At 37.0% G+C, this 12,615-nt stretch overlaps 1 protein-coding gene across 2 annotated transcripts in view; it reads right to left on the bottom strand.

Annotated features, from left to right (window-relative positions):
• Positions 1-2,082: 2,082 nt before the first annotated feature.
• LOC149576142 (3'-5' exonuclease domain-containing protein / K homology domain-containing protein / KH domain-containing protein) overlaps positions 2,083-12,615 on the bottom strand; it is a 112,567-nt gene continuing 102,034 nt past the window's right edge. For both annotated transcript variants that reach the window (XM_089816453.1, XM_089816455.1), the window contains exons 8-10: positions 4,074-4,203; positions 3,921-3,963; positions 2,083-2,532 (exon numbers count right to left, since the gene is read on the bottom strand). In XM_089816453.1, coding sequence (XP_089672579.1) covers positions 2,464-2,532; positions 3,921-3,963; positions 4,074-4,203 — 242 coding nt within the window. In that variant the 3' untranslated portion in view covers positions 2,083-2,463. The remainder of the gene's footprint in view (positions 2,533-3,920; positions 3,964-4,073; positions 4,204-12,615) is intronic.

Below are 12,615 nucleotides of genomic sequence, written 5' to 3'. Positions count from 1 at the left end.
GATGTAGAAGTTGCTTCCAATTAGGTCATATGGCAACACAATGTGGCAAGGACACATTGGTTAAGGAGGCTTCTTGGTGAAAAGGCATTTCTCAACAATACTACAATTGAGAACAAGGTTGAGAAACATACAAGCTTTACTCAATTTGTTGAGAATACAATGCAAAAGCCTAGAGGGTCACACTCTAAGGAAGAACAAGCATTGGAGCTCAATGCTAATACTTGTATGGCAAATGCAAGTAGGGAGCCTTCACTAGCCAAGGATGTTGGGAACTCCAGAGGGAATGAAGAAATGTAGGCCAGCAGGCTCTCATGGTTTGGAGATGGCTTTAGAGCCAACTGGTGGTCGGGTCTAGGTTGCGAGTGTGTACAAGGATGTGACAAGAGTCTCAGAGGAGACTTCCTTTAGATTGGCCAGAGGAGGCTGCCAAACTTGAAGATGGTTGCAAACTGTGAAAAGGTAAAAAATATAGGATTTCAAAGAAAGACTCCTTTGATATGGTTCTTCGATCGCATTCAAAGGGTGGTGCCAATATAAGTACTTAATTCCATTAACATTTGAGGGTAAGGTTTTTAAGAGTTTGTGGTTTGTTCTTGGTCCTTTTCTTATTTCCTCCTCGAGATGGTGCTACCCTTGGTTGTTAGCACCCTTGGTCCAAGCAAAGTTTTCCCTAATTTTTAATAAAATAAAGATATCTATTATAGAGCGAAAGAAATTTGTTTACAAGCAGTGGTCGAGAAGAGGCTTCAAGTATTAAAGCCACCTATAAAAGGTTATTAATTGCTTATGTTAGTCGGTAAAGACTTGTGTTTAAAGTGTGTTAAACACAACATATATGTTATGTTTAAATGCAGCGACGAACTACTGATTAAAAGGTAGAAATCAAATAAAAGTGCAATAATCTCTTTAGAAGATATGTACATTATGAGAAGGTAAGTATATCCTTTGAAGAAAGTTTTGAAGATATAAAATGAAATATGTGGAAAGTAGTGAGATGGAGATAGAAATGTAGGTGTGTAGTCTTAAAGAAAACATCAACATTCATGAAATAACTATGACATGTGAAGAGAACATATGCCAGTGAACGTGTATATGAAATCACTCAAAGACAAATTTACAGACGGCGATAGATGAACCTCTTGAGTGAGGAGGTACGATAGGATGGCATAAGAAGAAAGCAGATGTGGAGGAATGAGTACGGAATATGAGTAATAAAAAAAACATTTCTTTGTATGAAGCAGTCAAGTAGTTATTACAGAAGACCCATATTATTTGAGCAGATTTAATGAGATACATTTGAACTAATTTATTGAAGGAATTTGAGGTAAACTCTTGCAATATTGTGAGAGGCATTGTGTAAAATACTGAAGAAGGTTGTGATTAGATTCAAAAGTAAATATATGAATTGAAGTGATTGAATTATTCATCATGCATTGCAGTAGCAACATTCAAAAGGCAGACTCTCTTACTGAGTTGGTGATTTGATTTAAAGATTGGTGACTACAAGCATTTGGTTGGTGATTGGTGTCTTCAGTAGTTTGCCTACAAACTCTTGGTTGGGGATCAGTGTCTCCAGTTGGCTGCCTACAAAGACTAGCGGATTGTATGTCCTATGGATTGAAGCCTACATTCTTAGTAAGAGATTATCATATATAAGAAATTGTCATGGTTTTTTCCAGCAAGGGTTTCCATGTAAATTTTGTGTTCTATTTGTGTTACATGATATGAATGTTAATATGTAATGAACATATTTTAAGTTATATGCTTGTGATATTAAGCAGAAAAAGTAAAATTTTGTTGATATACTGATTCACCGCCCTCTTTTCAAGAAATTCTAAAAATTCTGACATTTGCATATAATTCATTCTTCTAATTTGAAGAGAACCAATGCTTTCATGGGCCCTTCTGACAAATTGTTTGTAATCAGCAGAAAAAATGGGCTTCTAAGAAGACATGGGAAACACATATAAAGGGGACATGGGCAATATTTAAGAGTTCATCGTCAGATAATATTTATGTCTCCAAAGTCTACTTCAGTTACCAAATATAAACAACATAAAAACTCACATTGCAATCAAAATATGATACAGTAACAGGCAAACCTTTACATTTGATCATTAGTTCTACAAGAGAAGAGTCAATGCCAAATAACTTCATATGGAATGAAAGTTCTCTGAACAAAAGAGACTCCCTTTTGAAGAAGACTTTAAAAAAAAAAAAACTTATTTCAGATAGATAAAATCAAGACCTGAAAGAACAAGGTTCTTATGATTTGTTCATATACAAGCCTACAAAGAATGCCAGGAAGCACATCTGATATAACAGACAAGTAGCTAACCTAGCAAAACATTCATGAAGGAGCTCCCACACACACACTCATATAGAGTTTATTGAATGCTTCTCTGTTGCATAATTATCCTTGAAAAGCAATGATACAATTTACATCCTCCTAATAATGCCATATCAAAGCATCTTCCCCCGGATTATTGCTTCGGCTTTGCGGACCTCCTTCATGGCTCCAACAACAAAAACCTACATCCATCCAAAATGTCAGATATTTAGCTCTAAGCCTTCTACCATTCCTTAAATCTCGTAACAAAATACAAAAAGATCCTACATCCATCCAAAATGTCAGATATTTAGCTCTAAGACTTCCACCATTCCTTAAATCTAGTAACAAAATACAAAAAGATCCGATATTTCTATTCTTTCCTTGTGTTGAAATAGTTGGTAACAGCTAACAATTGAAGTAAACAAAGGATAATCATGCCTCAGGAATTAATGATATAAATTATATCAAAGATGAATGAATGATAGGGGAATGTTTTGATAAAAGCAGAACTACTCTCCTTCAATTTTCAGCAGATTCTCAATAATATTAAAATTCTTCCAAAAAAACCACAGCTCATTCATGAGGTACATCCACCAAGATTCTATACCAATTATGAGCTTCTCCAGTCAAGTCACGTGAGGATATAAAGGTATATGAATTTGGGTGAAGGACCGAGGCAGCAGAGGAGAAAGGAATATTCTTTCTATCTGGCATTTAAATTGAAGGCACTACATGCTTTGGGATGCAGCTCCTTGATATGTCTCTTAAAGCTTTTAAATTTATAAGCATTTGATCAGCACCAATAGATGCTTCAAAAATAGAAGTATTAAGGCTCGATGATCAGATACCCTTCATATCTGACATTTAAATTAATGGAACATAAATTGGGATACAACCCCGTGGACTGCATTTGCAGCATTGAATTTCTAGAAGATTTTAAAGCACCTGATCAGTGCCAGTAGACTTTCAAATACAAATCTTTTAAGAGCTATTTTCATAGGAATACAAAGATGTGTCCCCCCCCTGCCCCACGTCTCGGAGACAGGGACACACCGGGGACTTGGGGACTCCATCCCTCCGTCCCTAGCAGCACTACCAGATTCCGCAACCTTCGCCGAGGATGGAAGAGAGTCCCGGTGTTGGCTATTCGCCGATTCGACTATTTATGTTCGATGTTTGATGTTCCAATTCAATGCAATGTTCAAGTATTTAATCTTTTACATCTTTATATCTTATATTGCAATATATCTTTTCATAACTAGCATTTTAAGTACCATATGTATAGCATATGCAAACCCCCATCCCCCGCCACCGTTCCCAAATTAAGGCCCCTCTGTCCCCCCATCCGGGAAACTTGTCTCCCCGTTCTGCTGTCCCCCCCTTCCCCCAGGGCGGCATAACTTTGGCAATTTTAGCAAAATGATTTTCACATTGCAATAAAAGTTCTTTTTAGAAAGGCTAGTTGTAATAAGTACCAATCAGTCTAACCACCTCCAGAGAAAATGCTAAAACTGACCTTTCTACAGTCTACTACAAGCAAGAAAACAGGAAACCTCTCTGAATGAATTCTACTTTCTGTCTTACTTACCTTGTCTGGTGGCCCTTTCGTGCCACCAATAAAAATTTCAGCCCTGAAATCATAAGATAATATCATGATTAAGAATTTTCCTCAAATATCGGAAAACAATAAACAAAAACTCAAAAGAACATAACTTCAAATCAGATAGACTAGAGCTCATACTTGCAACATTCTTTGACCGCCAAAATTGATGCACCTTTCTTTCCAATTACTCTTCCCATTTTCCCATTTGGAACATCTATAACAGAAAGAACTTCTTCTTCAAGGATTTCTCCATCTGTGATCAGATTATCTGAAGACCAAAATGTACCAAATTCACAGTATTTTAATTAAAAATACATATAATTACTTGCACAAGACCTAAACAAGCATATAAATAAATGGCATGGTCTGCAAAGGAAAGTCCCACTTATATCAATATATGACTTATTGCAAAGAATTTATTTCAAATGTTCAAGAAAGCCACCAGACAATTCTCAACATAATTTAACATATTGGGAATCATTGAAACTAAAACTGTGTTCATGGTTAAAAAAGGAAGGAAAAATGAATATAGGCCAAGTTATTGGTGAAAACTTGTAATTTACAAGTCAAGGAAATTGGTGATTATTGTTTAAAAGTTTATAATGTACTTGTAGAACGTTTTCAGCACTTTGAGAATTGATTATTTAAGTCCTAAGACTTATTGAGAATTGTACTGGTTTGGAAACTAAGGAGCACTCTTATGAAAAAGCTTTTCTGATCCATCACATGGAAGATCTGCATTCGTCTGAAATTAAGTTCAAATGAATTAATTAAATAAGTATATGCTCCATGTACACCGGCCACTTACCATATTATCACCATCATGTAATACTAATTCTTATCCAATGCACATCTTTTTTATAATACTAATTCTTATAGATCAATCCATTTCTTTCTTTGCCCTGGCTCTCCTCCAACACATCCTGCCACTTCGATCTACAAATTCCAATCAAAGTTTGTTGATTATTGAGGATAAATCTTGTAAAAAGGATTAGCTTATATAAAGGACTTCTATGAATCCTTAAGAAGTTTCAAGTCCTTTAACTGGTAATCTAGGATCTGAGGGATTTGTGTGACAACTGGCTAGCAGTTTCCACCTCATCCAAAACCTTAAAAGAGCATATATAAATCATAGTATCAAAAATTGTTTGGGGAAAAACCAGCAAACCAACTGTACTGAGTTTTTTTTAAAGAAAATGGATTTATTGACAAACGTAGAAAACTGTAGAAAATGAGACAAATACTACTTGATTTTAAAATTTATAGGCATGGTCGTAGCATAGATATAGAGAGAGAAAATAAATGAGAGTTTAAACAAGAACGACCGCTACATCTACTGCCAAAGCAGAAAACAAAGAGGGGGTTGAAAACCACACAACAATACTTGCATTCAAAGGTGTGAGAATGAAACATGTTTCATCCTTTGGTCATGATCTTTTAATGTGCCTCTTAGGTTATGATTTGTTACCTCATACCCATTTTTTATTTCTCTTAATTATATCCCTGGCAATTCAATATCGACTTAGTCAATTTACTAAGAAACTTTACACCATCGATACAGATCTGATCTTTACCAATAATTACTATGGTTGATCAGCTAGGATGTAAATGGAAATATGAATATGAAGCACGACTGGAATATAAAAAAATGGTATTGATACCAATCTGTGGTATTGCTGATTATCTCTATTCACTTTTAAGGATACTGTCTTATTTATAAGACTTCAAGGTTTCCCAGTAATAACTATGGCTAATCAGTCAACAATAAATAATGCAATTGAAGTATGATTGTGCAATGGAAGTGAAGTATGGAAGTGCATTGCTGTTATGAAACATGTGATAAGGATGGAATACGAAAGCAATTTATAACTACTGGATACAAGCGTGAATGTTGGTTACACAATAATAGGTGGGCCTAGAGAACCATCGTGTCACTGGTCCAAGATGAAGTCAGCATGGTTGTGGTACTGTTTAAGAGTGATTGAATTATGGATCACTACTAAATAGTATCATAGCAATACTAGCTGCATGGAGTATTGATGTCTTGGTGATTGACTAAGAGCATCAATCATCTTATAATCAAGAACCTTACTATGGTTCATTTATTTCTAAATACATGTCATACAACTTATGTACAAGAGAAGAGGTTTGCCACGCCTTGTACCTGTTGGTGTTTGAAAACGTTACCGGTTTCCAATTACCCTGATGAGAATAAGACACATCTAGGGGCAGCTAACTCCCATTTTTGACATATCCTTTCAGACACCGAGCCAACTATAAGGCTTGACCCTTCTTCTACTTCAGGCTTTGCAAAACCTGGGCGGGTGGACCTCAGATTCAATCGATATGGTACCAGTGCAAAAACATATTCGTGAATCTAACAAAGCAAATAAAAGACCCTTATATCTCCATATGACTTATGAAATGACATAAATCTGCAATAGCTAAATGCAAAACCATGGAGTTCATAAGCTAAGTGAGGGCATCACATTTAGGTTCTTCAACATGAACGGGAAAATACTTGATAAATGATGTTGATTTTCAGCAAAACATGACATGAACAACATAACTCTATGATCCTTCAAAATGATCAGTGCCTTATCTGTTGGGCAGTCACACAAACCCCTAACACACATCCCTGAAAGTCATTGACATATGCCATATATCAGGACTTTCCTGATCTATCTATCCACTTTATGAAGTAGGCATCTGCATCCTTCTGAATCTCATACTTGACCTATCCCTTCATGAGATTTGCAATCCTATGATGATGAATTAAGCATTTATGTAACCCTTTGAGTCACCAGCAAAATAAATCAACATATACAACCAACAGATTGCAACTGAGTTTCATACTCTTTGTTTACAAAACACAAGCGATCACAGACGGCATGAATGGGAGACAAGATACCAGAATGAAGACTAGCTTGTTGTTGAATTTTATTTATTTCCTTGAAACAAATACAAGAGATGCATGAAATTGAAATGCAAAACTACCTAATAGATCGTAACTATCTGCATAAAAACATAATGTTGTTCAATACAAGAGAAATGGCTGAAAGAATGGTGTCACAGTCAAGGAAACATGTCAAAAATTGGAACCAATGGTCTCAGAGTAAAACACTAGAACCCCTAATGGTATCACAACAATGAACTTTTTCTTTCCAAAAACTGGAACCCTTACAATGGATGAAAGAAAGCAAGATATAGAGGAGAGTGAATTCCCGGATCTGCTCTGAAGACAACATGTGTCCACTTGAAATTCCCTCCTTTGCAACAAAAAGAATCTATCTAATCTCTCTCTGCAACTGATCAATGAAATCCTTGATCATTTTTGCTTTCTAACTAAAAATTGGAGCTAAATTATACTAGAATGGTATAATATCATCAAAATTGATCCAATAGACCTTTTACCAAATGCTTTTACTAGGCCTATAACTACATTTCCAATTTTCACTCATTTCACTGAGAAGGCCCAAATTTTACGTTTCTAGCTATAACTAGAACAAATGAATTCCCGTGCAAAAACGAACTCCATAATCGAAAAGTTTGTCTTCTCACGATTCTGGCGATATATAATATCGCTATGTTAGCCTTGTAGAAACCTCCAGAAAGCCATTTTGAAAATCACCCCCTGGTATATGACTTAGGTTTGCAACTAAAATTCAAAAATTTAAAATATTCTAAGGTCTGAACTTTAGAATATCATCCTTTTAAAATTAAAATACCTGAACGTACATTCCTTTTGAAAAAATAATAAATATTATTTTTTATTACTTTCAATTTTTCCCTGTCCTTCCAATTCAAGGTCGAGCGCCACGTGGTGCTTTGTGATTGGCCCGTCTGATCGCCACATCATCACTAGCTGGAACACGCTGACATGTGGTGATCACCCGCAATCCCACATTTCTTAACTAGCGAGCAACTTGATTTTGCGAGCATGCGCTAGCTCTACGATGCAACCACGTGTCGCAATCTCATGCACGTCATTTGAGCTTCTGTCAGTCACCACATGTCATCTCTGGATTTGCCACTAGGTCCACCTCATTTCTCTATCACACAGATGCCACGTCACTTCTGAGCGAGGCCCGCTAACACATGTTAGCAAGTCACATTCCTGCATTCTTTAAACCTCGTGCAACTTCCCCAAGCGGGGATGCGCTAGCCACTAGATCAGGACATGTGGCAGCATCTGGTTGCATCTTTGTTTCTGGTGCCATGTCATTGCTTATGAATCTTTATTTAAATACTGCTCCAGTCATCTCCCAACTGACATTGTCCACGGCGGGTGGGGCCCTTCAACGTACACTTGCTCTTTTTAAAAGGCGTGTCCCTTAAGACACGATGCATCGTGCTTGCTTTTGTACTTAAATGACTTGGACTCCCTCACACGATGAATGTGGGATATATAGTTCAACGACCAAGTTCACCACAGGCAACAATTTTCATTTTCTCCGAGAGCCTTTGCTTTGCCTCTGCGAATTTATCCACCTTATTCATCGTGTTGGCCTCTCTGGACGGCTTCCCCTCTTTCTTCATACCTGCGAGCTGTTGGCACCTTCTTCCTTGAACAATGGTGCGTTTTTCTTGTTTAACATGGCTATGGATGCCTGGATGTGTTCCTTAGCCGCTTTGCATCTTGGCATGAGTTTTAATGGCATCTTGATTTGCGGATGCCTCTTCATGTTGATGCGTGCTTTCTTCTTGTCACAGTCTTCCACTCTTTCGAACCTCCTCTACGTTGTGTATCGTATCTAAAGTTGCTTGTAACTCATAAACTCCTTTTGACAATTCAACTGCTTCAAATACTACCTTCTTTGCATTGACAAGACTATTTTTTCGTGTTCCAGGACAGAAAACTCTACAAAAAGCTTTCGATTAAGTTCTTCAGATGCCAGAACTGTAGTGTTGATGATAGTATCCTCACTAGAAATAGAGAGGACTAGAGCTCTGATCAACCACACAACCGGAACGTGAGGCAGTAAATCTAAGGGTAGAATCTTTATGCAATACAATTTAGGCTCCATTTCGCACAAACAAAGAAAGAAAATGGCAATTACTTCCCAAAACCAAAAAGAAATAGTGATCAGAATTTCACTTTTTTGAAATCCATGACTTCGTGTGCAGAGATTTCAGGACAAGGAGAAACGTCAAGAATCCATTGAGATGAGATAACGTTAAGAAGTGATTTTACTTAGTAGCGTAGCAATGCCTCCCCTATTCCTAGTGTCTGCATAGACTCGCAGGGAGGGTGACACTTGATGTTTGAAATTGGGGTCTCTGAACCGTCACCTCTATCAAGGGCGAGGCCTGCAACAGTGGAATCATTTGTAACATCAACAAGCACTCAGCGACCCCTACCTCTTGCTGTGGATTGTTCCTTTTAAAACTGTGCTCCCCTATTTTAAAACGTGGGATTTCGTGCTTATGTCGTCCCTTTGTGTCGTACCTTCAATGCATGGGTCTGTCTTGCGTGGACCCTCTAATTTTTCTTCTTTTTCAGCTGCATCAAGGAATTACAATGAATTTGTTGATCATAACTGCTTGTTAGAGTTCCCCATCGATGAACATAATATGAAGAACTGATGAGCTCTAATTTTAGTACTCTCAATTCATATCGTGTAGATTAAAGTTTACACATGTTGGACATATTCATTTAGTCGATTTTCTGTTTGATATATTTTATATCATGATATGGCTTCCAACCCAACTCGGCTAAACTAGATCTTTTGTTCCTTTTGTCATACAATGCAAGCTATTTATAATGGGACTTAATAAATATGATAAAGGCGACTGGAGAAGTATTTCAAGAAACCATGTGGTAACAAGAACACCAACACAAATTGCCTTCCATGCTCAAAATTCCTCAAGAAACTATGTGGTGACTTGTTTTACTCTAAATTCCTCAACTTCCTCCATAATTTTAATCTTATCATTGCTTCTCCTTGTTTCCTTCAACTCTCGTCCCTGTCTTAGAGTCATAGATTGCCCTTGATACAAAAGTATGCTACAACTATATAACAATCTAAGGTGGTTTTAATTGTTGGCAGTTGCAAGCATGTCAATGTTAATGTCAAAATCCAAGTGATTCAGGAGATCCTTCTTCGGTTTGCAATCTTTGAAGCCACTGTATTCCTTCCATTTGCCATCTCGAGTATTGCCTTTATCCACAGTGTTGTTTACACAACATTTTAACTTCAATATTATAATCAAAACAATTCAGTCCCCATGACACTTTACTAATTTAATGGAATCAATCGAGCCCCAAAGTGGGTCCAGCTAAAAAAAAAATCGTTTTCAAACACCTGAACCATCAAACTAATCCACTGATTGCCTGATACTGATTCAAAACACATTCGACCGCTGAACAATCATTCAAAACTTATTTTATCATTGACCTGCAAACTACAACTTTCTGCTAACAAGGCCTATCCGCTAGCTTTAAAAACTGATCCAAACACATGATCGGGCTCTGAAATCAAACACACTAATTCTCTATCCCGCATACTCTTACCTTGTCAAATCTCGTCTCATGGCAAATTCTCAGTCAAAAGATACTGACCGTCAAAGTTGCCCACTTAAAATCTCCTACAAGAAAACATGTCAAAAAACCATAAATCGCATTCGGATTTGGCTTTGAAACCTGGGGAAACTGACACTTGGGATAATGAAAACTGGGACGTTGGTTCACTGTCATGAGGAGAGTATAAATTTGGGATTTGGGCTCATGACGAATAACAAGACGCGTTTGGCAAGCGGCCAAAGTGAGCTACTCAAATTTGCAGACAGGAAACAATAGCAGAAAAGCATTTTTTGCAAATGGAATTGACCTAGGAAAGTGTGCAAACAGATTCTTCATGATTCACAAATTGGCACATTTGAAGTATTTTCAGAGTACAACACAATGGTACAATCCATTCAATCTCACCTATCACGGATTTTGAGATATAACATCACAAACAGGGGTTCCAACAAATCTGCAAATGCTGACACCAGTGAAAAGTTGCAAGTTACATTTGGAATCGCATTCGAAAACTGATCAAACGGATTTGTCATAAGCTCAAACTTGAAACATTGCAAGTCTCTAACCTCTAAAATGTAATGCAAAAGGAATTTCATCATTTAGGTCAACTGGTCAACATTTATAACTCATCAAACAGGGCTTCTCAGAATTCAGAATTAATTGCATCACCATGACATCAGTAAATGACCAACTTTGAGGGATTCAAAACCTAGTCAAATGGACTCGAAACGACTCGAAATCTGAAATATAGATTCTATGGTATGGACACTAAATACTCCCAAAGCTGCGAGTCATGAAACATCACTGGGTGCGAGATATTCACATGCAAACATAGCCTCTTGTCACTGTTTGACACTAAGGTGAAAATGCATAAATGATAAGTGCTCAAAATGGGACTTCACGAAATGGCTCGGAATGACAAATTATCATCATGAAACACATAGGCATATTGAATGCAAGGTGCTAGAAGCATTAAACACCTCATGGGCTTCAAATGGGCAGCCGGGTACATATGCACAAAAAGCATTCGTAGGGGGCTCAAAGTGATTCAAAATTTGAAATAGACGCTCCAAATGGGAACGCAATTTTGAGTGCCAACAGTGGCTCTATCTGGGGATGCATGTCCCTTGCGAGCATGGCAAGGATTCAGATCTCTGGTAGAAGCAGACCACACACCTGAACTTCAAAAACTTCTCTTGCACAACTTTATTGAAAACAAGAAACTACACCTAATATGTACACATGATGACCCCGGGCCACTAAACTTTCTCACAAACTTTTACCTCTGTCAAATACTTTATTCTCATTTGAATTCTCATGAGGTAAACTGAAATTATCACTCATATCAATCTTGCCAATCAGATTAACATCTTGAAACAAATCACTTGGCAAAATGAAATCAACACCTTCACTTTCAGAATGCATACAAAAACTAGCTTCACTTTCAACCACTTGCTCATTATAAAAGTTCTGATTGGCATGCTCAAACATATCAAACTGAAGCTGAAAATCCTCTTCAGTTAATGATTCATGCATGCTATCATTCTCGAATATGAAAGCTTCATATTCAACTTGGAGAAAGGGATTACACATACCTTGAAATTGTGTATCCTTGTGCATAACCGGATGACACTCAAGTGAGCAATCAGATTAGCACTCACATATATCATTACTATCAAAATCTAAAACTAATCCGGGGTCCTTCAATGATTCTTCACAATCAACAAACAAATTAGTCTTCGTATTAGAGTGTTCATCATAAAACTTGCTATAAGGTGCACGCTGATTTTCAACAACTTCGTCAAACACCTTATTATCCATAACATGAGATGCAACACAATCATCATTTTCACTATCATACTCGGAAGTAGAATAGTTTGACCTCTTACAATAGTAAGACAAGGTATTATCATTAAACCCATCCTCAATCAAATCTGAAAGTTCCATGTCTTCTTCAAACATTGGGTTAATAACTCCATGTAGTAATCCTTGTTGAACCTCTTGACAAAACATAAGTTGATCATCATCACAATCTTCATCATATAAAGCGTTAGTATATACTTTAAAACCATTACCCATCTTGTCTTCATGGAGACTTTCAGCATGTGAAGAAAAATCAGAACTACATGTAGACTCACTTTCTTCCATCAACGAAGC

This window comes from Cupressus sempervirens, chromosome 1 (assembly GCF_028749045.1).
Source record: "Cupressus sempervirens isolate cs-2001-9-10 chromosome 1, ASM2874904v1, whole genome shotgun sequence".
Classification (NCBI taxonomy): Eukaryota; Viridiplantae; Streptophyta; class Pinopsida; order Cupressales; family Cupressaceae; genus Cupressus; species Cupressus sempervirens.
Note: the sequence above shows the minus strand (reverse complement) of the source record. Positions and strands in the feature narration are given on the sequence as shown.